At 45.5% G+C, this 26870-nt stretch overlaps 2 protein-coding genes across 2 annotated transcripts; both read left to right on the forward strand.

Moving 5' to 3' along the window:
- Positions 1 to 323: 323 nt before the first annotated feature.
- LOC149744671 (uncharacterized) lies at positions 324 to 4441 on the forward strand. Its single transcript, XM_089903097.1, has 2 exons — positions 324 to 779; positions 2754 to 4441. The coding sequence occupies exons 1-2, from the start codon at positions 649 to 651 to the stop codon at positions 3340 to 3342; spliced, it is 720 nt and encodes a 239-aa protein (XP_089759223.1). The 5' UTR covers positions 324 to 648; the 3' UTR covers positions 3343 to 4441.
- A 3916-nt stretch (positions 4442 to 8357) lies between these two features.
- On the forward strand, positions 8358 to 18087 carry LOC149744672 (liver carboxylesterase-like). Its single transcript, XM_089902476.1, has 6 exons — positions 8358 to 8477; positions 10126 to 10206; positions 10478 to 10625; positions 16476 to 16607; positions 17554 to 17626; positions 17904 to 18087. The coding sequence occupies exons 1-6, from the start codon at positions 8358 to 8360 to the stop codon at positions 18085 to 18087; spliced, it is 738 nt and encodes a 245-aa protein (XP_089758602.1).
- Positions 18088 to 26870: the final 8783 nt, after the last annotated feature.

A 26870-nucleotide genomic window follows, 5' to 3' on the forward strand; every position in this document is an offset into this window, starting at 1 on the left:
TAGCCATTCTCACTTTCTTGCTATGTGAACCCTTTAAATTCAGGGCCATGCATTATGAATTGTCATGTCCACTCTCATCCTTAATTCTTACCACAGTCCCTGGTAGGTTTTCAAATCATATTCGTCAGATGATTGAAGACTTCTTAGAGGAGGTGGCTTTTAGGCTGGGCTTTGGAGGATGGGTGAGATTTGGGGAGCAGAGGAGGCAGTGGAAAGGCCTATTAAGAAGAGGTACCACCCAGGGCGTGTGCTTCTTGACATGGTCATCATTCACATGAGAAGTTTATTTCACCACACAAAAGGTAACTAAGGTGAAGCTGAAATAAGCTTCTAACCGAGGGCTGTTGTGTGCAGAGTGTGCTGAGCTGCGTGAAGGGTCCGGGAGTGAGGACTGTGGGAGTGTTGGGGAGAAGATGGCGCTCTTAGCCTTGGCTGTTCCCATGATGATGTTCTCAGCATGAAGAGCACTGGCAGGAGGTGGCACTGAGGCAGGGGAGACAGGCAGGGGCAGCCAGGGTGCACTGAGTGGGGTGGTGGCCTGGGCCACAGCTGGGAGAACGGGTAGATGACCAAACCAGACAGCCTCTTGAGGTCTTTCCCAGCTCTGCTTCCTATGCCCTGTATGGTTGCTTCCTCCGCATCCAGGTGATGGTGTGGATCCCCGGAGGAGGTCTGATGTTGGGCGTGGCATCAACCTATGATGGGCTGGCCCTCTCTGCCCATGAAAACGTGGTGGTGGTGACCGTTCAGTACCGCCTGGGCATCTGGGGATTCTTCAGGTAAGACACTGGACTCTCCTCACGGCACATTGACCCTCAGTGTGGGAGTGCTAGGACCCCACTCTGGTCATGCAAGCCCTCAAAGGGATCTTTGCTAGGTTCCCTACTAAGACATGCAAGTCCCCTCATAATTGGGCTCTACTACCTTCTCCTTCCCCAGCCACCCTGGTCCACTTACTTGCATGTAAAATGCCTAATCTGCCTGACAAACTCCTATTATTCCTGCAAAACCCAACCCAAATGTTACCTCGTCTGAAATGCTCATCTCTTTTTCACCTGTGCTGCCCAGCATGTTGCATACCTATAAGGTGACAGTTAACATGCAGCGCAGCAGTTAGAGGCGTATACATCTTACCTCATGGGGAAGGAAGGAAGGAGCAGACTCATGTGGGAGCTCCGTAAAGTCTTGTAGGTGGAGGAACGGGTGGCTGGAACTTGGAGGCTGTAACGAGCACCTGACTCCAGTGGACACGTCTACGGAGAGGAGCGTAGGGCCCACTCACCCCATTTCCTTCGTGGAGTTTGGCACATGCGTGAGCGAATGCTCGAGTCTCCTCCATGGAGTCTCTGTGGGGACAGGAACCGGACTTCCTGCAGGCACAGTTACTGAGCCTTTTCTGAATGCACCAGCCCCAGGACCTCTTACCTGAGATGGCTGGTGGGTGGGCTGGGGGAGGGGTGGTCATCTCACTGGAAAGACCTATGGGCTGGAAGAGGGCTGTCCCAGGCGAGTCGCGTCCTGGGATGTGTCACCTTCACTGAGACTCCTCATGTCCTTCGCCCGCAGCCCACGGCTGCTCCCAGTTACAGTATAACTGCGTACACTCCCCCCTCCCTCTCTCCCAGGCTCTCCTCTACCACGTCAGTCAGGGTTTCACCCCGACCAGACACCACACTGCTCTGGTCCAGGTCACCAGCAGCCCAGCCTTGGCAGCAACCGCACGTCACCCCTCAAACCTTTTTGAAAAATTTCCTTCTCTTGGCTCCTGGCCACCTCCTCCCTCATGGCAGCTCCTTCTCGGACCCTCCCGGACCCTCCCCTCCCCATCTCAGCCTCTGTGTGCATCTTCTTCTCTGTCCCACTGGTGCCCTGAGTGACCTCAGGGGGCACTTCCAGGCTCCCTATTTTTAGCCCATTTCTCCTTTGAAACCCGCAGGTACATCATTAACTACCTCCTGCCATCCCCACGGGACACCTGAGGGCACCTCTCCCTTCCACGGACAAACTTAACCCTTGACTCCCGATGCCCCTACCCCAAACCCTCCTCCTTTCTCCACAGGGCCTCCTGCTCAGCTGCAGGCAGCTCCACCCTTCCAGTTACTCAGGATAAAAGCCTGGGGCCACTTGGATTCTTTTCTTTTTCTCACACCCCACATCCAGTCACCAGCAAATCCTCTTGGCTCCACTTTTACAATATGTTCAGAATCCAGCCACTTCTCACCTCCGCCCTTGTAGTCGCCCTGTTCAAAGCACTCTGTGCCTCTCCCCTGGATTGTTGTAATAACACCTACTTCTATAACCCTGCTATTTTACACCGTGTCTGATCCTCACAGTAGCCAAAGTGATCATTTAAGACATAAATGGAATCATGTCATCCCTGCAATGGCTTCCTAACTTACTCAAGATGACGTTGACATCCTTACTGAGGCCCTCAGGGCCCTCTGTAGCTGTAGGTCCTAGGCTCACACTTTTGTTCACTGGATGCCGGGGCCTTTGCATGTGCTGTTTCTTCTGCCTGGAATTCCCTTTGGAATTGTATAATAGTAGATGCTCCATAAATAGATGTGGGATGGATGTATAGAGCGCTACAGCAGAACAATGCTGCAGGATGGGAGGCAGGTGAAGACCCCAGTGTCAGGGCTCTGGAAGCCCAGTCTCTTGCAGAAGGCTCACCCAGACCTCCAGCCCCATCTGTGGTCCTGAGAGCCCAGCTGTGACATGTCTGCTCTCAACTCCACCCTGTTCTCTTACAGCACAGGGGATGAACACAGCCGGGGGAACTGGGGTCACTTGGACCAGTTGGCCGCACTGCACTGGGTCCAGGAGAACATTGCCAACTTCGGAGGGGATCCAGGCTCTGTGACCATCTTTGGAGAGTCAGCAGGAGGGGAAAGTGTCTCTATTCTTGTAAGTGTTCCTGGCCCTGATGTGGCTACCGATGGGACCCCTTGCAGACCAGCCAGTCTAGTCATGGGACCTGGATTCAAGGCTGACCCTACTCTGTGCAGCATCAGATGGTGGAAAGTTATGGCCAAACTCTCCTTGGACCGCAGGAAGCTCAGAGCTCAGCTTAGCATCCTGGGGCCATATCTCCAGCCACGGCTGCAACGGAGACATTCCTCCTGTCCTGTGTTGGTTGAGCTCTTACTCTCTTTCCTAATCATTTTACTATTAGTACTCACCTCACTCCTCTTGGGTAGTAGGGGTGGGTGTAAATTCTGGATAAGAGGAGGCAACCATGAAGTTGGGGGCAATGTCATTATTTGGCTTGAAGCCAGATCTACAATTCAAGGGGACACGAACACTAAGAACAGGTCAGAGGCCTCCTCTGGGGAGGTCTGATGGCTTGTTTATGCTCAGGAAGGAGGGAAGCAGCCTCTGGGGCTGAGGATGGAGCTGGGCTGGGGGAGGAGAGGTAGAGAGAGGAAGGAGGATGGAAGGGGGGATGGGCCCCGGGAAATGGAACACAGACACGACCTGGGAGCCTGATGTGGGAATGGCAGTTGGGAGACACCAAGGGAAGCAAAGGTGGAAAACCAGATTAGAAGGCGCTGGAAGCTGTTAGAAACCCTCCAGCTGCCTCACAGTTGAGCATAGGGTCAGTGCTATTACTGCATTTTAAAAGCATATCTTGGTTTCATAGTGGAACGCTCAGAGGAAAATGATTTTATATTTTGTAAAGTGGAGAAAAGGAAAAGTACAGATAATCTCAAAGAAACAAAAAGTCTTTCACAGTCCCATTATCCTTGGATACTCACCATGAACATTTTTTTTTTTTTTTTTTTTCCGGTACGTGGGCCTCTCACGGTTGTGGCCTCTCCTGTTGCGGAGCACAGGCTCCAGATGCATAGGCTCAGCGGCCATAGCTCACGGGCTTAGCCGCTCTGCGGCATGTGGGATCTTCCTGGACCGGGGCACGAACCCATGTATCCCTGCATCAGCAGGCGGACTCTCAACCATTGCGCCACCAGGGAAACCCATGAACACTTTTTGTAATGTTTATTTTTTAATTATTTTTTTTCTTATTTGTTATCCATTTTATACACATCAGTGTATACATGTCAGTCCCAATCGCCCAATTCATCACACACACACCCCACCCCCCGCCACTTCCCCCCTTGGTGTCCATACGTTTGTTCTCTACTTCTGTGTCTCAATTTCTGCTCTGCAAACTGGTTCATCTGTACCATTTTTCTAGGTTCCACATACATGCGTTAATATACGATATTTGTTTTTCTCTTTCTGACTTACTTCACTCTGTATGACAGTCTCTACAGGCATCCACGTCTCTACAAATGACCCACGTCTCTACAAATGACCCAAGTTCGTTCCTTTTTATGGCTGAGTAATATTCCATTGTATATATGTACCACATCTTCTTTATCCATTCATCTGTCAGTGGGCATTTAGGTTGCTTCCATGACCTGGCTATTGTAAATAGTGCTGCAATGAACATTGGGTGCATGTGTCTTTTTGAATTATGGTTTTCTCTGAGTATATGCCCAGTAATGGGATTGCTGGGTCATATGGTAATTCTATTTTTAGTTCTTTAAGGAACCTCCATACTGTTCTCCATAGTGGCTGTATCAATTTACATTCCCACCAACAGTGCAAGAGGCTTCCCTTTTCTCCACACCCTCTCCAGCATTTGCTGTTTGTAGATTTTCTGATGATGCCCATTCTAACTGGTGTGAGATGATACCTCATTGTAGTTTTGATTTGCATTTCTCTAATAATTAGTGATGTTGAGCAGCTTTTCATATGCCTATTGGCCATCTGTATGTCTTCTTTGGAGAAATGTCTATTTGGGTCTTCTGCCCATTTTTTTTTTTTGATTGGGTTTTTTTTGTTGTTGTTATTGAGTTGTATGAGCTGTTTGTATATTTTGGAAATTAAGCCCTTGTTGGTCACATCGTTTGCAAATATTTTCTCCCAGTCCATAGGTTGTCTTCTTGTTTTGTTTATGGTTTCCTTTGCAGTACAAAAGCTTATAAGTTTGATTAGGTCCCATTTGTTCATTTTTGCTTTTATTTCTATTGCCTTGGGAGACTGACCTAAGAAAATTTTGTTTCACTTTACATCAGAGAATGTTTTACCTATGTTCTTTTCTAGGAGTTTTATCATGTCATGTCTTATATTTAGGTCTTTAAGCCATTTTGAGTTTATTTTTGTGTATGAGGTGAGAGTGTTTTCCAACTTCACTGATTTACATGTGGCTCTCCAGCTTTCCCAGCACCACTTGCTGAAAAGGCTGTCTTTTCTCCATTGTATTTTCTTGCCTCCTTTGTCAAAGAGGATCAACTGTAGGTGTATGGGTTTATTTCTGGGCTCTCTATTTTGTTCCATTGATCCATATGTCTGTTTTTGTGCCAATACCTCACTGTTTTAATTAGAGTAGCTTTGTAGTATTGTCTGAAGTCTGGGATGGTTATACTCCAGCTTTTCCAACAAAGATTTGTTCTTTTTCCAACAAAGATTTAATCAGCACTTTACTATGTGCCAGGACCTGATTTATAAGCTGGGGATATAGCAGTGGAGGCCATGCAGACACAATCCCCTGCCCCCTTGGAGTGAGGGTGGCAGACAATAGACAAGCAAACAAAATATGTAGTATGTTTGATGATGGTGTGTTTGGTGAAGGGAAATGGGGATAATTTGCCAGTGGTTTGAATTTGCAGAGCAGTGTCAGGGAATAGCTGGATGCAGAGGTGACATTTGAGCCAAGTTCTGGAGGAGGGGAGGAAGCCAGTTGTCAGGAAATTGGAGGAAGAGTGTTCCAGGCAGAGGGAACAGCAAAGGACATGAGACAAGAGGCCAGTGTGGCTGGTGTGAGGGGAGAGAACAGGCTTGAGGCTAAAAAAAGAGTGGAAGGTGGGGGTGGTCCTTTAAAGGACTTGGATTTTGATTCCAAGTGAGATGGGAAGTCTTGGGAGGGTTTTGAATAGAGGAGTGACAGGATCTTAGATTTTGCAAAGGGCACTTTGCTGTGTTGAGGATGATGTAGGGAAGGGGCAGGGCAGGCACAGGGAGACCAGCTGGGGAGCCTCTGTGCTGGAATAATCCAGGCCCAGGATCATGGCAGCTTGGACTAAGGCTATAGCAGAGCGGGTGGAGAGAAGAGGTTTGGGCCTGGAGATAGATAGATAGATATAGATATAGATATATAGAGATATATTTTATGGAAGTATAGTTGATTTACAATATTGTGTTAGTTTCAGGTGTACAGCAAAGTGATTCAGTGATATATATAAATATTCTTTTTCAGATTATTTTTCATTATAGGTAATTACAAGATATTGAATATAATTCTCTGTGCTATACAGTAAATCCTTGTTGTATATCTAGTTTATATGCAGTAATGTGTATCTGTTAATCCCAAACTCCTGATTTTCCCCCACCCTTTCCCCTTTGGTAACCATAAGTCTGTTTCTGTTTCGTAAATAAGTTCACTTGTATCATTTTTAGATTCCACATATGAGCAATACCATATGGTATTTGTCTTTCTCTGTGTGGCTTGCCTCGTTTGGTATGAGAGCCTCCAGGCCCATGGCTGTTGTTGAAGTAAGAGCCGACAGGATGTGCTGATGCACAGCGTGTGGGGCCTGAGGGGAAGAGGAATGAAGCAGGCCCGAGGTTTTTGTTTGTTGGTTTGGTTTGGTTTTGGTTTCAGCCGCGCTGCGCGTCTTGTGGGATCTTAGTTCCCCAGCCAGGGATCGAACCCTCGCCCTCGGCAGTGAAAGCGTGGAGTCCCAACTACTGGATCGCCAGGGAATTCCCTCCTCTGGGTTTTTTGACCTGAGCAAGGTGATACATGAGGCCCACACAGAGCAGCCACTAGCACCCCCGCTGGACAGCAGTGTTTACTGTCCCTCTTACTGTTGCTGGTATCAGTCAGTCCCCACTGGACACTGCCCTGGACGCCACCTTGATCAACTTGGACCCTTGTTGTCTCTCTACTGCCCCGCCCCATCCCATGTCCCACGGTCCTGACAGATTTCCCCTTGTAAACACATGCCACCTCTGTCTTAAAAGACAGACCTTCCTTACAAGACAAATCCCCTCACTCATGGAGTTATTCATTCAAACTACATCTGAGTCCCTACTGTGTGCAGGCATGTGCAGAACACGTGCTCCAACATGTGACCATGTCTCTAGTGCACACCCCCAACATTCCTCCAAGCCCAGGACCCTTGGGGTTTGAGGTTCCTGGGATGAGCACTAAAGTGACACCTTTGTCACTTTGCTTATGCTGTTCCCACTCTTTAGAAAACTGTTCATTCTCCAAAGCCCACTGCCAACGGTAGGCACCTCCTCTGTGTGGCCTTCCTGGGTCCTCCTTCCAGAATGAGTTGCTACTCTTGCTGGCCTCCTGCAGCAGCCCTTCCTGAACTGTGCAGCCTTTGGAAGTGAGCAGTAGTGGCACCCCAGTCCCTTCTCCCCTATCGTCAGCCATAGTGGATTAGGATTCAGGGCCTTGTCTTGCTGCATCAGAATCATGCGACAGAACCCCTCTTGCTGGCAACTAGAGCTGGCCTGTCATTCACTGGTCCTTGCAGAGCAGAAGCAGGTCCCGGGAGCCATAGGGTCTCAGAGCCTAGGAATTGTCCACTTCTACCTGCCATCCAGGAGGGGAATATGCACATGGGGCTGGTGTCCAGTGCAGGATCTGTAACAGCACTGCTAATGAATCATATCTAATGTTATTCTGCCCTTTCCAGGTTCCAGGTACTGTGCTTAGCATTTTGCATGTGTTCAGTAATTTAATTCCCACAACAACCCATCTTATAGATGAGGAAACTGAGGCACACACAGGTGAAACTACTTTCCCAAGTTACCAGCTAGTAAATGACAAAGCCAGATTCCAAATCCAGTCTGGCTCCAAAAACCCCGCTCTTAATGACCACTGTGACCAAATATGAACTATAACTATACCAGAAACCAGCTTCCCAGGTGGTGACATGTGAGTCAGTTGCTACTAATCTGTGGCCATGTCAATACAGTAGTCCCTCATTATCCTCGAGGAATAAGTTCCAAGACCCCCAGTGGATGCCCAAAACCTCAGAGAGTACCAAACCCTATATATCCTATGTTTCAGTTCCTACGCATACATACCTATGATAAAGTTTAATTCATAAATTAGGTACCCTAAAAGAATATCCAAATGCTAGCATCACTACTCTTGGGCTTTGGAGCCATTATCAAGTAAGTAAGGGTCACCTGAACACAAGCCCTGCAATACCATGAGAGTTGATCTGGTAACCAAGAGGGCTACTAAGTGACTAGCGGGCAGGAGACCCTGGCAACCATAATGGACACAACACTGCCCTCTTCCCCAGAGCTCTCCTTTCCTGCCCACCATGCTTGACGGAGTGCTGCTGCCAAAGACGCCCGAAGAGAATCTGGCTGAAAAGAATTTCCACCCCGTTCCCTACATCGTGGGAATCAACAAGCAGGAGTGTGGCTGGATTCTGCCGATGGTGAGAAAGTGCAGGCCCCTTAGACTTGCCTCCCCTTCCCGTCACATCACCCCTCCCATCTCTGGTCACAGGATACCTCCTTCTACGCACGCACCTCTGGGACCTTCATACACCTTGACGTTTCCGTGGAAACCTTCTCCACGATGGCCCAGCTGTCACCTGGGTGGTGCGGCCCTGGGGACCCACATCCCCACACACTCTCTGCTTGTCCTCCCATCCAAGAATCCTGAAATGTCAGTGCCAGGAGGGCTGGTAGAGATAATCATTGGGCAGATGAGAAACCCAAGGCCTGGAAAGGGGAAGGGGCTTGGGAGTTAAGGAGAGTGAGGCCCTGGGACCTGCAGCCTCTCCCCTGGGCTTGGTGCTTTCATAGTTTCTCCATAAATTCCACCCACCCACACCTCACACTCTCATTCATCTAACTGGAAACATTCAAAGGAGCCTGCTTCCTCCTGAGTTAAAATTGACTTCTAAAAGTTAGGAAGTACTTTCCCTTCTGCCAAAGATAAACAAAGCCGGACACTAGTTGAAGTGGTAACAGATTTGATTCAGATACACCCTTGCTGTAGGGAAAAGATCAATTGTGAACTGAACCCAAATCCCTGAAACAAAAGGCTGGAACCTATTTAAGGCTGCGGGCGCGGGGAGGGGGGATTTGTCCATGAAACTGGGCCACCTGGATTTGTTAGCTGGCATTTATCTGGAGAAGAAACAAGCTTCTGTCTTTATGACAGGAGGCCGTGGTGTAAGTAGAAGCAAGGCTCCTGCTGAAATTAGGCCTTTATCTTTCCACAGGGACTGGAAGAGAGAGCAAGAATTACCCCCTGAATGTTTGCTTTTCATAGAGATGGCTCTCAGGTCCTGAGGAAACAGTTTTGTGTGGTAGATTTACATCTCAAAGGGCAGAGAAAGGATTTATAATAAAAAGGTTTTAAAGTAACTGCACTAAGAATGGGTTCAGGGACCTACCTGCCCATCACCAGGTTTTGGCTCTAGAGCAAACGGTAAATGTTCCTGGCAGCACACAGCTTTAAAAGGGGGCCTGGGGTCATCCTGGGGACAGGGCCTTAAGCTGCTTGTGGCCGTGCTAGAGTTTGGTGACGTCACTTAGTGCAGAGTTTTGATGCGGTTGTTATGTGCAGAGTTCTGCAGGTCTTCAGAATGATTTCAAAGATTATACCGAAAGACCAAAACCATAATGGCAGGATTTGGGGCTTTCTCAGTTATCTGACACAGGCGGGGTATTTGTGAGGTCTGTGTCTTCTGCCCCAGAGCCCTCTACTTCAACACTTGGCTGGCTGAAACCTTCCCTCTCTGTCTTGATGACCACTGTGGAGACTCTAGCCTAAATATATATATATATATGTATGCATATACATACACACACACATATATATATACATACATACACATACACACAAAGACTGGGGCAGCTTCCCTTAACAATTACTTTATCTTCTTTGTACTCCTTGATTTCTAAATATAAAAGTCCATTTGATTCATTGATTTTGCCCAACTCCACCAAGACCCATGCCCATCAAGACATGACAAAGTGACCTTCAGCCTGCATTGGTTTGGTTTGTTGGTCACTTCGGTTTTTCCTGTCATTACTGGATGATTCATAATTGCTTAACCTTTGTTTTAACAGTTCATGGGCTACTCATTCTCTGAAGGCAAGCTAGACCAGAAGACGGCCACATCCTTCGTGTGGAAGTCCTACCCCATCCTTGTAAGAGTCTAGGGATCACAGGAACTGGCTGAGCCCTAAAGAGGGGAAGAGGCTTGTCCCCAACTGCAGAGCAACTAATGGCAGAATGAAGACTGGGGCTGGAGGGTTCTACTCCCATTTTCATGCCTTTCTACCTCACCACCAGGAGTGGGCGGAAGTGGTTGCACAGAACTTAAGAGGTTCACCATTAATGCAAGCCTTCCTCCCTGGCTGGAGAAGCCATGCTGTTCACTAGGGCTTGGTGGTCACTTTCACTCTTGATCTATTTCAGAACATCCATGAGGAACTGACTCCAGTGGCTACTGACAAGTATTTAGGAGGGATGGACAACCCTGCCATAAAGAAAGACCTGTTCCTGGACTTGATTGCAGATGGGATGTTTGGTGTCCCATCTGTGAATGTGGCCCGTCGCCACAGAGGTGAGTCATGGAAAGTGGACAGGAGAAGGACACTGACCACACCAGCTTCACACTGTATTCTCTCCTAATGCTCAGCATGGAAAGATATGTGGAGGGACTTCCCTGGTGGCACAGTGGTTAAGAATCTTCCTGCCAATGCAGGGGACATGGGTTCAAGCCCTGGTCCGGGAAGATCCCACATGCCGTGGAGCAACTAAGTCCGTGTGCCACAACTACTGAGCCTGCGCTCTAGAGCCCGTGAGCCACAACTACTGAGCCCACGTGCCATGACTACTGAGGCCTGCATGCCTAAGACCCGTGGTCCGCAACAGGCGAGGCCACTGCAGTGAGAGGCCTGCGCACCACAACGCCCCTGCTCGCCGCAGCTAGAGAAAGCCCACGCGCAGAAGCAAAGACCCAACGCAGCCAAAAAATAATAAATAAATAAATTTATTTTTTAAAAAAAGATATGTGGAAACTCCAAGGTCCATTCTATATGGCCTGGGGACAGTGGGGGGCACTGTCCTATTTTGGTTTCCACCAGGAGCGACTCCAAGGAAAGGATCCAAATACAAATATTTTATTTGGGGGTTGATCCCAGGAAACACCAATAGAGGAGTGGAGAAGTGACATGAATGGAGAGGAAGCCAGTCCACCCTGCACTGTCAAGAAAGCATCCACCATGGACAACTGGAGCTGGGGAGCTCTGAGAAAAACATATCTTAGGGTTATCCCAAGAGAGCCGCAAGAGAGCTGGGGTATTTATCCTCCAACTTTGTCAAGACATTGGTTGAAGGCTGTTCCCAAGGGCAGTTAAATTCCCTGGTGCTTTGACCTGCTACACACATGGGCAGAGTGATCTCTGGCTGCCAAAGACCTCAGGCAAAGAGCTGTGGATGCAGGAGGTGGAACTCAGGCTGACGTGCCCGGAAGCAGGGGATATGGGGAGGCACCGACAGCCTCTGCCACAGGGCTCCTCACTTGAATTGCGGTGGTCTGTGGGGCTAGAGGGGAAATCTTGGAAGATAGGTCTTGGAAAGTTTCCAAGATCAGAGCTAGTTGCAAACTAGTTTGTTAACCAGTGGAGCTGGGGGTAGAGTGAGGCCAAGAGTAAGACCAGGAGTGTTGTCTGGGACCAAGAAAGCTGAAAGGAGTGAGAAGGGGGAGGTGTAGGGCAGGTGGTCTGGAGAATGTTGATGTCTGCAGCTGGCCTTGTTCCATCCCAGTGTGTGCTGGGTCTATCACAGGACCTTTCAACATATCCCAAGACTGTGTAGGGGGGATGTGAGGTAAAGGATGGATGAGCTCACCCGAACAGGAGGTGTCCCTTTGGGGCGCCTTGTTGAGGTCCTCACCGGACCCTTCCTTTTCTAGGAGCTATCCTTCACCTAGTCTGCAAGGCAGGAAATGGTTCTCTGATCCAGACCACTCTCTCTAACTGTGCTAGAAGGGCTTTAGAATTGGGGACTTTAAAAGCATGATAAAAATTAGCTACAGCTCACCTACCATGTCCCCAAAATTCAGGACAGTCATGTACAGGTGCTGGTTACCACTCCCTCCCCCATAGGGTCCTGATGAAACTCTTCAGCCAGGGGCTGCCTGGGGTCAAATCTGTTCTTTCACAAACTTGGCTTTGTCTCTGGATACTTGTGGTTTCCTCTTCCTCACTGTCTGTTGACCCAGCCGTCCTGGACTTGTGTTTTATCTGAATCTCATGACTGCATTCAGGATCTTTTTTGCCTGGACTTCCCAGATTTTATCAACATTATTCTTTCTTTTTAAAATTTTTGTACTTGTCTTACTTTTTTTTTTATAGAAGAGAACTTTTCTGAATATAAAATTAACATCTTACAGTTGTAAAACATTTTGAAAATATGGAAACACATAAAGAAGAAACTAGATATCACTCATAATTCCTCCACCTAGAAGAATCTGCTATAAATTTTTGCCATATTTTCTTCTATTAATCTTTCCATATCTTACATATAATTTAAATATTAATTTTATCTTATGTTTTTGTTCACAGAATCCTATATTGTAAGCATTTCCTCAATGTCAACAAAAACTCATTAAAAAATCCATTATTTCATGGAATAATGCATTAAAATTTACTTTAGTCTTCATGTCCTATTGGATATTTAGGCAGGGCGCCCATACTTTGATGCTACAAAAACATTATGCTCAGCCTCATGTGCATAAATCTGTAACCAAATCTCTGATGATTTTCTTAGAATTGGTTATTAGAGGTTTAATTACTAGCCTGGGCCTGTAGGAGCATTTTAAATTTCTTGATACATATTGTGAAATTGCTTTCCAGTGTATAAGAGTGTGGATTTCTTTTTTTTTAATTAATTAATTTATTTTATCTTTATTGGAGTATAATTGCTTTACAATGGTGTGTTAGCTTCTGCTGTATAACAAAGTGAATCAGCTATATGTATACATATATCCCCATATCCCCTCCCTCTTGTGTCTCCCTCCCACCCTCCCTACCCCACACCCCTAGGTGGTCACAAAGCACCGAGCTGATCTCCCTGTGCTATGCGGCTGCTTCCCACTAGCTATCTATTTTACATTTGGTAGTGTGTATATGTCAGTGCCACTCTCTCACTTCGTCCCAGCTTCCCCTTCCCCACCCCGTGTCCTCAAGTCCGTTCTCTACATCTGTGGCTTTATTCCTGCCCTGCCACTAGGTTCATCAGTACTGTTTTTTCTTAGATTCCATATATGTGCATTAGCATACAGTATTTGTTTTTCTCTTTCTGACTTACTTCACTCTGTATGACAGACTCTAGGTCCATCCACCTCATTACAAATAACTCAATTTCGTTCCTTTTTATGGCTGAGTAATATTCCATTGTGTATATGTGCCACATCTTCTTTATCCATTCATCTATCGATGGACATTTAGGTTGCTTCCATGTCCTGGCTATTGTAAATAGTGCTGCAATGAACATTGTGGTACATGACTCTTTTTGAATTATGGTTTCTCAGGGTATGTGCCCAGTAGTGGAATAGCTGGGTGATATGGTAGTTCTATTTTTAGTCTTTTTTTTTTTTAATACAGCAGGTTCTTATTAGTCATCAATTTTATACACATCAGTATATACATGTCAGTCCCAATCGCCCAATTCATCACACCCCCACCCCCACCCCCCACCCCAGCTTTCCCCCCTTGGTGTCCATATGTTTGTTCTCTACATCTGTGTCTCAATTTCTGCCCTGCAAACTGGTTCATCTGTACCATTTTTCTAGGTTCCACATATATGCGTTAATATACAATATTTGTTTTTCTCTTTCTGACTTACTTCACTCTGTATGACAGTCTCTAGATCCATCCACGTCTCAACAAATGACCCAATTTCATTCCTTTTTATGGCTGAGTAATATTCCATTGTATATATGTGCCACATCTTCTTTATCCATTCATCTGTTGATGGACACTTAGGTTGCTTCCATGACCTGGCTATTGTAAATAGTGCTGCAGTCAACATTGGGGTGAATGTGTCTTTTTGAATTGTGGTTTTCTCTGGGTATATGCCCAGTAGTGGGATTGCTGGGTCATATGGTAGTTCTGTTTTTAGTTTTTTAAGGAACCTCCATACTGTTCTCCATAGTGGCTGTATCAGTTTACATTCCCACCACAGTGCAGGGGGTTCCCTTTTCTAAGAGTATGGATTTCTTAATTCTCTCAGTTGAGATACTCAGATTAAAAAATAAAAATAGGGACTTTCCCAGTGGCACAGTGGTTAAGAATCTGCCTGGTAATGCAGGGGACACAGGTTCGAGCCCTGGTCCAGGAGGATCCCACCTGCTGTGGAGTAACTAAGCCCGTGCCCCACAACTACTGAGCCTGTGCTCTAGAGCCTGTGTGCCACAACTCCTGAGCCCACGCACCACAACTACTGAGGTCCTTGCACCTAGAGCCCGTGCTCCGCAACAGGAGAAGCCGCTGCAATGAGAAGCCTGCGCACCACAACAAAGAGTAGCCCCCACTCGCCACAACTAAAGAAAGCCCACACACAGCAACAAAGACACAATGCAGCCAAAAATAAATTAGTTAATTAATTAAAAAAATAATGCTGCTAATTTCATAAGCCCCTCCTAACCAAAAAAAAAAAAAAAAAACCACACTTTTAATTTGCATATTTTTGATTGCTAGCTTTCCTTACCTCTGCTTTTCTTATTGTTCTTAAATGTTATTATTCAATTCTGTGCCTACTTTATTTTGAAGACTTGTGTTGTGGTTGCAGGAATTTAATAAATCTCAGAGGTTTAAGGCAGAAAGCTTAAAAAAACAAAAAGAAACAGAAGGAGAATATATTTTGGGCAGCATGCTGCCATAATTAAGTTCTCTCATTCACAAAAGGTCTTTCCTCTCTGGCTGGGTTGTGAGTTCCATTCTAAAACTTCTGAGTGGCAGAGCCAAGGATAAAACTCCTCCTTACAGCAATTTCTGCTTGACCTTGAAACAACTGTTTAATAAGTGGATTATGGGACCACAGAAGGATTGCTTCTTCCAAAAACACCCCTTGCTAAACCAAAGTGCAATGATGGGGGGTGAGAGAGGCAATTAAATAGATTATTCTACATCCTCCTGTGGGGATAGCATATGTTGTTAAGCTACTTTGTGGACAAATATTTAATGATATGAAGCAATTATTATAGTCATATGAAATAACATATACAATAGTATCCTAATTTTATATACATGAGTCGGATAAGTGCTAAAATATTAACAGAGGTTTCTCTGAGCGGTGGGATTAGATGTGATCTTTTTGTTCTTATTCCTTTTTTCTGCATTTTCCAAATGTGATTCTGTCCCCAGGAAGGGAAAAAGTGTGATATTTCCCCGCCAGTCTGACTTGGGGCCTGACCCTTCCCGGGTAGAGTCACTCGCTCTGGGCATAATGATCAATGCAAAGCACAGAGCTCCCCGGGCGGGTGGCCCATGATTTAGCCCTGAAGGAGCAAGATGGGCAACGCTGCTGAAGCATCAGAAGGAAAACTGACATCTTCCTGGGGCTTAGAGAGGGGGTGGTGAGCGTAGGGGCAGGGGAGAGGAGGAGGGAGGAACTGTACCCTTCCTCGGCCCCTTCTTCCTTCTGCCACCACCTTAACACTCCCCAGGCCAAGCAGGAAGCAAGACCTGTATAATGACAGAGAAAAAGGAAATGCTGAATTGTGGTTTCCTGAGACACAAGGAATAGACTCTCCCCTTTCTGCATAGGCTTGTATTTAAATACCTGCACTTTGAGACTAGCAACTTGGATTTACTTCACTCTTCTTGGAATACGTGTGAAAAACACCAGAAACGCTCAAAAATGGGCATAATAGAAGGCACCTGTCAGGCTGCAGGTATTCTCCAAGGGAATGAAGACTAACCTGTTAGCAATGAAATACAGTAGTGTAAAGTGTGTGCATATAGACGTCCTGTGTGTATGAATGCATCAGAAGGGGCTTATGTGAGTTGACCTAGTGCCCCTGTAGTTATTTTGAATGGATCTACCCAAAGTTTCAACATTCATTCATTTATTCAATCAATCTTCACTTATTCATTCAATGAATACCTGGCTCAAATCCTATTCTACATCCCCCAACTATGCACCCTTAATCAAGTCACGAAATTTTTCCAAAAGTCTTTTTCTCTGTTATGCTGATAACCAGGGGCTTCCTGCAGGAACACACAGGATCTGGCACACAGTTGCTTCTCACAACGGGCAACTTCTGTTAATATTGTTCACTCAGGACCAGGCATGCCCCCAATTTCCTGATTGCTCACAGAGCCCCTCCCACCCACCTCTGGAGCCCTTGATACCATCCAAGCGTGCGTCTGCTGAAGTGAACTGTGCAGGAATCCATGTCTTCCAGATGCCGGAGCCCCCACTTACATGTATGAGTTCCAGTATCACCCAAGCTTCTCATCAGGGATGAAACCCAAGACGGTGATGGGGGACCATGGGGATGAGCTCTTCTCGGTCTTCGGGGCTCCATTTGTGAAAGGTGATGGCCCTTTGGTGACTACAGACTTGGAGTTAGGGGATCTGGGTTCAAGTCTTGGTTTGGTGGCCTTGGGCAAGTTCCTCCTTCTCTCCAGGTCTTAGTTTCCTGAATTCACCACAACAGGGTTGAAGGACAAAGGGTCCTAACCTTTCTCTTGCTCTAATGTGCATGGTGGAGAATGTGTATCCTTGCACCCTCATCCATGGTCACTCTAAGAATCCAGACCTGGGCATCAGTAAGACAGGAGGTGGGTCACCTGCAGGGCCCTGCTCAGGGCTAGAATGCCACCACTCACTTCGCACTCACAAGAGCGTATCAGAAGGTACGTGAGAGTAAGGTTAGAATTGCTCTTAACCTTGAATCAGGACTAATATGTGTCTGTCTATCCAACCATCTATCTATCTAAAACTCATATCTTTTAATATTTTAATACACTTAAGAGTATAATATTTTAAAGAAAACTTTTCACAGATGTCTTCAATGTCTTAACCCTCAGCAGTTACTGACAACTTGTGTGTGACACAACCCAGGGCTGTACATGACACCCAGTGCCTCTGGGCACTTTCTGGTTGGGTGACTCTTTGGGGACCTTGCAGCTTGGTTATTTTTCAGATTCTATGAAAATGTGTGTGGGTGTAGGAGATTGAAAAAAGACCCAAAGGAGAGTATCCTGGGAGGTGGGGTTACTGTAGCAGAAACCCTGGGGTATGGCCCTGTGACCCAGGCAGTTTATGGATTGACTACAGCCCTTCACTGAGCCTGACCTAGGTCAGTAACTGTCAAGCTTAAAGTGCACTTGAATTACCCAAGATCTTCTTAAAATGCGGTTTTGACTCAGTAGGTCTGGAGTAAGGGCTCCGTTTCTGAATTTCTAACAAGTTCTCAAGGGCTGCTGCTGCCGCTGAACCACACTTTGAGTAGCAGTGGCTTTGTCTCCTCCCCACAGATGGTGCCTCAGAAGAGGAGACCAATCTCAGCAAGATGGTGATGAAATTTTGGGCCAACTTTGCTCAGAACGGGTGAGCTGGTGGCACAGATGGAGCAGGGTTGGGAAGGGGCAGGGTGTATCTGCTGGGTGGGAGGAGCTTCAACGTGTGCTGGGCAAACTCCCTGCCCTGTGACCCCTGATGTGAGAGCTCCCTCAGTGGACAGGCTGCCCAGGAGATGGTCAGCCTCCTGTCTCTGGAGGTGTATGAGCCTTTGGCAGAGATGAAGCCAGGGGGTCCCTGACAATCTCTGAGGGTTGTTGGGGCCACACAGTAGCTTTGGGGAATTTCTATGTGAGTCTGTTCCCAGGAATCCCAACGGGGAGGGGCTTCCCCCTTGGCCAGTATATGACCAGAAAGAAGGGCACCTTCAGATTGGCGTCACCACCCAGGCAGCCGAGAAGCTGAAAGACAAGGAAGTGGCTTTCTGGAACGAGCTCCTGTCCAAGGAGGCGGCAAAGAAGCCACCCCAGTTAAAACATGCTGAGCTGTGAACGGGAGGCTCAGCTAGCCTTGGGGGCTTGTGGGACCCCAGACAGGGGTATTCTATAGAAGGTGTTTGTGGGCCAAAGAGGCATCTTATTGTGGAGGCTGGGGAATTATCTGATGGGAGTAGCAGAGGTCAGGGAGGGGGAGTTTCTGTTTCTGTGGCCTCAATTTTGGAAATAAATGTTCTTTTGGAGACCAAGTCAGTGTCTTTGTCTTGGGCTGCAATTAAGTCATCCTCATTAGCGAGAGAAGGATGAGAGAGGGCACCACTGGCAGGAAGGTGACTCGGGCAGCTCTGGCTTGGCCTCTGGACAGGAAGAGTCCAGTAGGCTGGGCCCTGGGAGGGGCTGAAGGGGACACTGCATCTGCTCCATGTCTCTGGGCCGTCAACAACTCCAGTAAGTGGATGTGAGGGAACCAGAGTGCAGTGTCCCTCTCCTCCATGTGGAGCTGCCTGTAGACATGGAGGGGGCACAGACCAAGGATGTACCTGGAGTGGGAAGGAGGGGGACTTGCCATGGTGACACTGTGGGACTGTTGTGTGGCTCTTACTGACTCTCCCACAGGTCTACAATTCTTTCTTCAACTTACATAGTATCCTCCCAGGCCCCTCCCTGAGGCCATCTCTTCCAGCAGTTCCTCTGAACCCTTTCTGCAGCCTGGACCACATCAGGTCCAAGCAGTGACCACCTTGAAGTGAGTCCCTGAAGTGTCACGTGAAAACTGACTCTTTCAGAATCCCTGGGGTGACTTCTGGCTCCTGGGATATACAAAGCTCTAAGGAATGCCACTCCCACCTTAACAGAAAGAAAAAAGTGGATTATCCTCAAAATCATGACTTTCTCTGACTCATTCAAAGAGGTTGCAAGGCAAACAATTACCCTGAAATCTCGGGGAAGACAGGCATTTTGAAGGAGAGATGGGAAGTGAACACTGGCTTACCGTCTGGCGACAGATGGAAGATGGAGTCACCATATGTGTGAGTACAATTACTCTAAAAATTCGAATCAAGGGCTAAAGGCCAAACATAGGTGAGTATGAGAGTATAAAATCGTCAGGAGCCACGAACCCACAGGAGAGTGCAGGGCCTCATTACAGGCCCTTCTCCATGGACCTCTATCAGGGACCTGTGAGAAATATTGGGAACAGGTAGTAAGACCAGAGGGTGCAGGCTTGAAGCCCTGCCCAGACACTTCTCCCCCTAAGAAACAAAATCCCTTAACCACTGGGAAAAGGCAGCAAACCCATTCCCCTTTGGGCCCTGGGGAAGACCTATTGAAGCTGAGGGAAAGGAAAATTTAAAAACCCTCTACTACTGGGAAAGGGACAGGAAACTAACCTGGGTCCCAATCATTAAAGGTCTTTTACTGCAGGGGAGGGGAGAATCACTGAGAAAACCCCGTGTCCATGACCAAGGGACTGTCTAAGATTGCGGCTGGACCAGAACACAAGAACCCGCCCCTGGATTCCACCACCAAGTTATCAAGCAGTAAGTACTGAGCAGCAGAAATCCACCACTGGGGGAGGAAGAACGTGTGGAGAGAGACTCCCTGAGGGGCAGGAGCACAGGGCAGGCCCAAAACTGAGGGCAAAACAGGAACACTGAGTGAAACCTTTCAGCAAGCCCTCCGCCTCAGCACAAGGTAGTACAAAAAGAATTTGAAGCAGGTGGTGCACTTAAGAGAACCATAGCAAAACCCAGGCTCTGCTCAACTCCTGACTAAATTGCCTCAAGTCCCCCAACACACAGTCACATGCACACACAAACACACACACACACAAGCCCCAGTCTAGTAGAAGAGGCATGTCCATTCCCAGTCATAAACACTATTTACTTCAGTTTCTTCCCCCCTGCACAGGGTGTTAAGCATTTCATCTAAAATTATAAACACACACAAAAAAAGGAGAGAGGAAGAAACACACTAAAAGGGCAAAGCAGTCAGTAGTACCAGATTCAGAGATAACCCAGGTGTTAGAACTACAAAAGTAGGAATCTAAATAACTCTATGAAAAACTTACAAGAGCAGATGGGTAATTTCTGGAGAGAGACAGAAGCTCTAAGAAAGAAGCAAATGGAAATATTAGAAATTAAAAAGAATAGTAAGATATGAAGAATACCTCCAACGGGAACAGATTTTTGGTTGCCAAGGGGGAGGGGCAGTGGGGGAGGGATGGATTGGGAGTTTGGGATTAACAGATGCAAACTATTATATATAGGATGGATAAACAACAAGGTCCTACTGTATAGCACAGGGAACTATATTCAATATACTGTGACAAACCATAATGGAAAGGAATATGAAAAAGAATATATATATGTATAACTGAGTCATTTTGCTGTACAGCAGAAATTAACATTGTAAATCAACTATACTTTAATAAAATTTTTTAAAATAAATAAATAAAAATAGGACTGTCCAAAAAAAAAAAAAAAAAGAATAACTCCAGTGGGTTCCTCAGTAGATTTGAGGCAGTTGAGGAGAGAATGAGTGAACTTTAAGAGAGGGCCATATAAATTACCCAAGTTAAATAAGAAGAAAAAGTAGTGGAGAAAAAGGAACAACAGTACAGAGAATCCAAGAGATGTGTGACAATATCTCATGTCCAATATATGTGTACCTGGAATCCCAGAAGGAGAAGAGAGGAAAAAAAATGGATAGAAAAGATATTTGAAAAAAAGATAGCTGAGAATTCTCCAAAATAATGAAAGACAAAGATCCAAGGAGATGAGACCGGCAGGCAGCGATGGGATCTATTTTCCAGTGTCCTCACACAGTTCAGTGCTGCAGCATCACTGAGCGATTCCTCCCTGGACGGGGGGGGGGGGGGGGGGTGGCCAGGCTACAGGGAGCCCAGTCTCACTTCATCAGAAGCAGGACTTTGTTATGTAATCCAGGGTGTCTCAAGCTCAGTACTGACATTTCGGGTCAGAAAATTCTTCGTTGTGGGAGCCGTCCTGTGCATTGCAGGGTGTTTAGCAGCATCCCTGGCCTCCACCTACCCTATGCCAGTAGCACTCCCCTAGTGTGACAACCAAAAATATTTTCAGATATTGCCAAACGTCCCCTGGGGTGCAAAATAATCCCCATTTGAGAACTGGTTCATTTATCTAGTAAGTCCCCCGGGGGAAGGGGTTGGGGGGCAGGGGATCGTAGGTACATTGAAAGCTGGATACGTTTTTTAAAAATCAGCAACATAATTTAGCTATGGTTACCCAGAATTCCAAGTACTCGCCCTCGCAATGCCATAGATCTCAGCTCTTTGGCTCATATCTGCAAGTCTGAGGACTACAGTTTAAAAAGGGATTGACTTTTAATGGATGTCTGCTGCCACCTGGTGATAACTTAGTTCATTGCACTCTGCGGGAAATCCCAATTTAGTCTTACTGGTCAACCAACCAGCGCATCAAAAAGTTAAGACAATCAGATTTGCTTTGCTCAGATCTTAGAAAGTAGTTCTAAGTTCACAGATGACAGGCCCTTGGGAAAACAATTCGGGGTTAGCATAAACTGCTATAAGCAGTGACCCCCCCTTTTTCCTAAAGCCTTAGTTTGAATTTTTAGGACATTGACTTTGTCCCCAATTTCCCTACTACCAAAAGTCCTATTTGCAATGCATTTATAAGTTATAGTCAGGCACAGTTAAATTCATTTTGTGAAGATTTTTTTGAGAATTTCATAGTACAATTGGAGATAATTAGACATATTTAGGATGCCATAAAATGGGAACATCTTGTATTAAAGCAGTATTTTCCAAATTTGTCTGACAGAAAAAACAAAGCGATACACTAAGCCCAAGACAGGGCCCTCCAGCGACTGTTAGCAGCAAGGAGGGCTGTGGACCTCAGTGTCAGGAAGCATCGGAGCTGTCGCTATGGTGACTTTGAATGCTGGCTGACCTTGAGGATGGTGAATAATCCCAAAACTTGGTTTCCAGGTTTGTGCCACCTCCCTGTCCCTCTGGGCCCAGATAAAATGTTTATTCAGAGCTCAGTCTTGGACAGAAGCCAAGTTCCACAACTGTTATTAATATGAATAATACTTAATAGCAATAACAACAATGTTTCAAGAGGCTTCAAGAGAATTCAAGTGAGTGCAGCTAGAACCTTGGTCTGTTCCTAACACAGCGGCCGGGCTAATCCTGGTAGAACATGTCATCTTCTGTTCCAAACCCTCCAATGGCTCACCACTTCTCTTGGAGTAGAAACCAAAGTACTTATGTTGGCTTACAAGGCCCTACATGACTCCCTCCCACCAGTTCCATTTGCCTAGTCCTGTACCTCAGGACTGTCAAAAATGTTCTGCCTCAGGGCCGTTGCACTTCTGGTCCCCTGTGCCTGGGATGCTTTGTCAGTGGCTCCCTCCATCATCTCCTTCAAGTCTCATCGTCCTCCCCTCAGAAACTTACCCCATCCCCCTTCCCAGCTTTATTTTTTTCCTGAGCACCTGTCATTTTCTAACTTCCCCCTAACAGAATGCACATTCCATGGGGCCAGGGACTTTACTAACGGAAAAATCCTTGCTTTCTGCAGATGTTAATTGGCAGGGTGTGTACATTAGAAAGTCAGACAAGCAAACTTGTGAATTAAAGTTCTATCTCTTTGGAAACAGGGACATTATTTGAAGGAAACCATTCATAAGCCACTATATATTTATCATGAAAGATGTCTTATAATTATAGTTTAAAATGCATAATTTTTTTTTACTTAGCCCATGAAGTAATATAATAATCCCCTTATTGGCTTTATAGGTTCAGATGAGATCTGACCTACATTCCCTCATTTCTTCTGCTTGTTACCTTAAGTGTTTATTCGGTCAAGGAAGAACCAAGAACAGTGAACGGCGGCTGTGAAGTAAATTGCTGTAGACTTTAGAATAACCACATTGGAGAAATTAACTGTGAGTGCTGTGGGGACTCTAACAAAACCATGAATTTAGTCACTGATGGGTCTGGGGTCTGAGGATCTGGGGTCAGTATCAGATATGGCATCTGAAGGCTGGGGTCAATCCTTGTCTTTGCCATTTACTGGGCATGTCACTGTGGGCCAATCCCAGTGTCAAGAACAGTGTCTGGCACATAGTAGGTGCTCAGTGGACTTGGCAATGCACCCTTGGAGGCACATGGGGGTGGGACGGGTAGTCAGAAGACCCTTGGAACTCAAAGGGTGTCCCAGGTGGGGAGGGAAAGGTGGACATGAAGGATCCTCTCCTCTTCTATTTTGAAGGACTCTGAACAATGTAAATTCCATCAACACTGATTGATGCCCATGGACCAGGGCTTGGAGTGAAGCCTGCAGGGAGGTCAGAGGCCAGCACGGAGGGCCCACCCTGGAGAAGTTCATGGCCAAGCCCACATATCCATCCAAAATGGGGCAATGTAGTCTGCACCACTATGGGGCTCAGAGAGCAGTGAGTGGGGAGCAAGCTGTTCTGGGGGAAGGGGCTGGGGACCAGGACATCCTGGTGGGTCTGGGAGAACGAACGGGAGATGACCAGGAGGAGAAGGTGGGGGCATCATCTTGGGGCAATAACGATACATTTGTTTCTTTTTGCTCCCTTCCTTCCTCCCCCGCCTTGATTTCTGAAGTCATATATTTTCTCTTGGTAGAAAATTTATAAATTATAGAAAAGAACTAAGAAAATCTCACCACCCAGAGATGGTCCTTGGTACCATTTTAGTATATATCCATGTAGACTATTTGGGGCATTATTAATTTTTAATTATGCATAATACACGAATATACTCTTCTTGTAAAAAGAATTAGAACATTACAGATAGGTCTCAAGTCCCCTTAGACAGCCAGCCCCACTCCTGGAGCTGGCTCCAGCCCTTGCCTTCCAGATGACGACGAATCAGGGTAATAAATATCATTCCAGACAGTTCTCTATGTATGTGGAGATGCAGAGACCTGGTTTTCTTTAAGTTAGTATATATTTTATATCACAAATTCAGCTTTGTGGTTGCATTTTTCTTCTTCACATTGAGTACTTATTCTAATATATGCTTACACAGGTACTTCTAGAAAACACATTATTTTGTGGGTTTTTTAATTTGTTTGAACTGTATTTCTCATACTGTTGTGATTTATTGACTTAGGGCAGAGGGGTTGAGAGCACGGGCTCTGGAACCTGATTACATGGGTTTGAATCTTGTCTCTACTGCTTCTTAGCTGTGTGACCTTGGGCAGGTTACTTAACTTCTCAGTGCTTTGATTGTCTCCTTTGTAAAAGGGAGATTTTAGAAGTTAGTATCTCCCTTCCTAAAAAAGTTGTCATTTTTGTCCTAAAATTTTTGTCCTAAAAAAGAGGACAAAATGAGGACAAAAAAGAGGACAAAATGAGATAACACATGTCACCTATTAAAAACAGTGCCTGCCATGTAAAGGGCTGCAACTAAATGTTAGGTCTGATAAATTTGTTGATATTTATAGGACCATCTCATCATCAAGTGGTGAAATAGCATAATGACTTAGAGCATGGGCTCTGCAGCCAGGATGACTGCTCCCTGGGTTCAAGCCCCAGGATCACCATTGGCCCAATGAACTTTGGGCAAGTTTCTTAATTTTTCTATTCTTTATCTATAAAATGGCTTGACGATAATACCTTCTTTGCAGGGTGAGAATTACATTAATGTGCCTAAGTATTTAGAAGGGTACCTGCACTTAAGTGTTCTGATAATTTTCTTTTTGTCTGCTGCCAAATATTTCAAAGAATGATTATAGTACCATTTTTTTATTAATTAATTTTTATTGGAGTATAGTTCCTTTACAATGTTGTGTTAGCTTCTACTGCACAGCAAAATGAATCAGCCATACATATACATATATTCCCTCCATTTAGGACACAACAGTGCATTAAGTAGAGTTCCCTGTGTTATACGGTATGTTCCCATCAGTTGTCTACTTTATACGTAGTATCAATAGTGTATATATGTCAGTCCTAATCTCCCAATTCCTCCCACCTGACCCCTTTCCCCCTTGGTGTCCATACATTTGTCCTCTACATCTGTGTCTCTATTTCTGCTTGGCAGTTAAGGTCATCTATACCATTTTTCTAGATCCCACATATATGTGATAATATACAATATTTGTTTTTCTCTTTCTGACTTACTTCACTCTGTATGACAGCCTCTAGATCCATCCACATCTCTACAAATGACCTGATTTCTTTCCTTTTTATGGTTGAGTAATATTCCATTGTATATATGTACCACATCTTCTTTATCCATTCCTCTGTTGATGGATATGTAGGTTGCTTCCATGAGCTGGCTATTGTAAATAGTGCTGCTGTGAACATTGGGGTGCATGTGTCTTTTAGAATTACGGTTTTTCTCTGGGTATATGCCCAGTAGTGGGATTGCTGTGTCATATGGTAGTTCTATTTTTAGGTTGTTTTCTTTTTTAACATCTTTATTGGAGTATAATTGCTTTACAATGGTGTGGTAGTTTCTGCTTTACAACAAAGTGAATCAGTTATACATATACATATGTCCCCATATCTCCTCCCTCTTGCATCTCCCTCCCACCCTCCCCATCCCACCCCTCCAGGCGGTCACAAAGCACCAAGCTGATCTCCCTGTGCTATGCGGCTGCTTCCCACTAGCTATCTACCTTACATTTGGTAGTGTATATATGTCCATGCCACTCTCTCACTTTGTCACAGCTTACCCTTCTCCCTCCCCATATCCTCAAGTCCATTCTCTAGCAGGTCTGCGTCCTTATTCCCGTCTTACCCCTAGGTTCTTCATGACCTTTTTTTTTTTTTCTTAGATTCCATATATATGTGTTAGCATACGGTATTTGTTTTTCTCTTTCTGACTTACTTCGCTCTGTATGACAGACTCTAGGTCCATCCACCTCACTACAAATAACTCAATTTTGGCTTTTTTTATGGCTGAGTAATATTCCATTGTATATATGTGCCACATCTTCTTTATCCATTCATCTGTTGATGGACACTTAGGTTGCTTCCATGTCCTGGCTATTGTAAATAGAGCTGCAATGAACATTTTGGTACATGACTCTTTTTGAATTATGGTTTTTCTCTGGGTATATGCCCAGTAGTGGGATTGCTGTGTCATATGGTAGTCCTATTTTTAGTGTTTTAAGGAACCTCCGTACTGTTCTCCATAGTGGCTGTATCAATTTACATTCCCACCAACAGTGCAAGAGGGTTCCCTTTTCTCCACACCCTCTCCAGCATTTGTTGTTTGTAGATTCTCTGATGATGCCCATTCTCACTGGTGTGAGGTGATACCTCATTGTAGTTTTGATTTGCATTTCTCTAATAATTAGTGATGTTGAGCAGCTTTTCATGTGCTTCTTGGCCATCTGTATGTCTTCTTTGGAGAAATGTCTATTTAGGTCTTCTGCCCAATTTTTGATTGGGTTGTTTGCTTTTATGGTGTTGAACTGCATGAGCTGCTTGTATATTTTGGACATTAATCCTTTGTCAGTTGCTTTGTTTGCAAATATAGTACCATTTTAAAAGCCATTTTTCTATTAATAGACACTTAGGCTGTTTACCCATTTCCTTTCTCATGTGTGTTTCTCTACCCAGAAGTGGAATTGCTGGGTCATTGGGTATGTACATTTCAATTTCTTTTTTAAATATAATTCTCTTAATTATCAATGTCTTAATATTTCAAAATGTATGTATAGATTTATTGTTTTAAATAGTTGGATTAGCAGTTGTAGCCAGTTTTTTTTTCACTTAACTACATAGTGAATAATTTCCAAGTACAACAGCATTTTCTTTATCCACCTTTTTATAAGCGTTTTATTATGGAA

Source organism: Delphinapterus leucas, chromosome 20 (genome assembly GCF_059928025.1).
Source record: "Delphinapterus leucas isolate spDelLeu-1000000601 "Yukka" chromosome 20, BTC_Dleu_Yukka2, whole genome shotgun sequence".
NCBI lineage: Eukaryota > Metazoa > Chordata > Mammalia > Artiodactyla > Monodontidae > Delphinapterus > Delphinapterus leucas.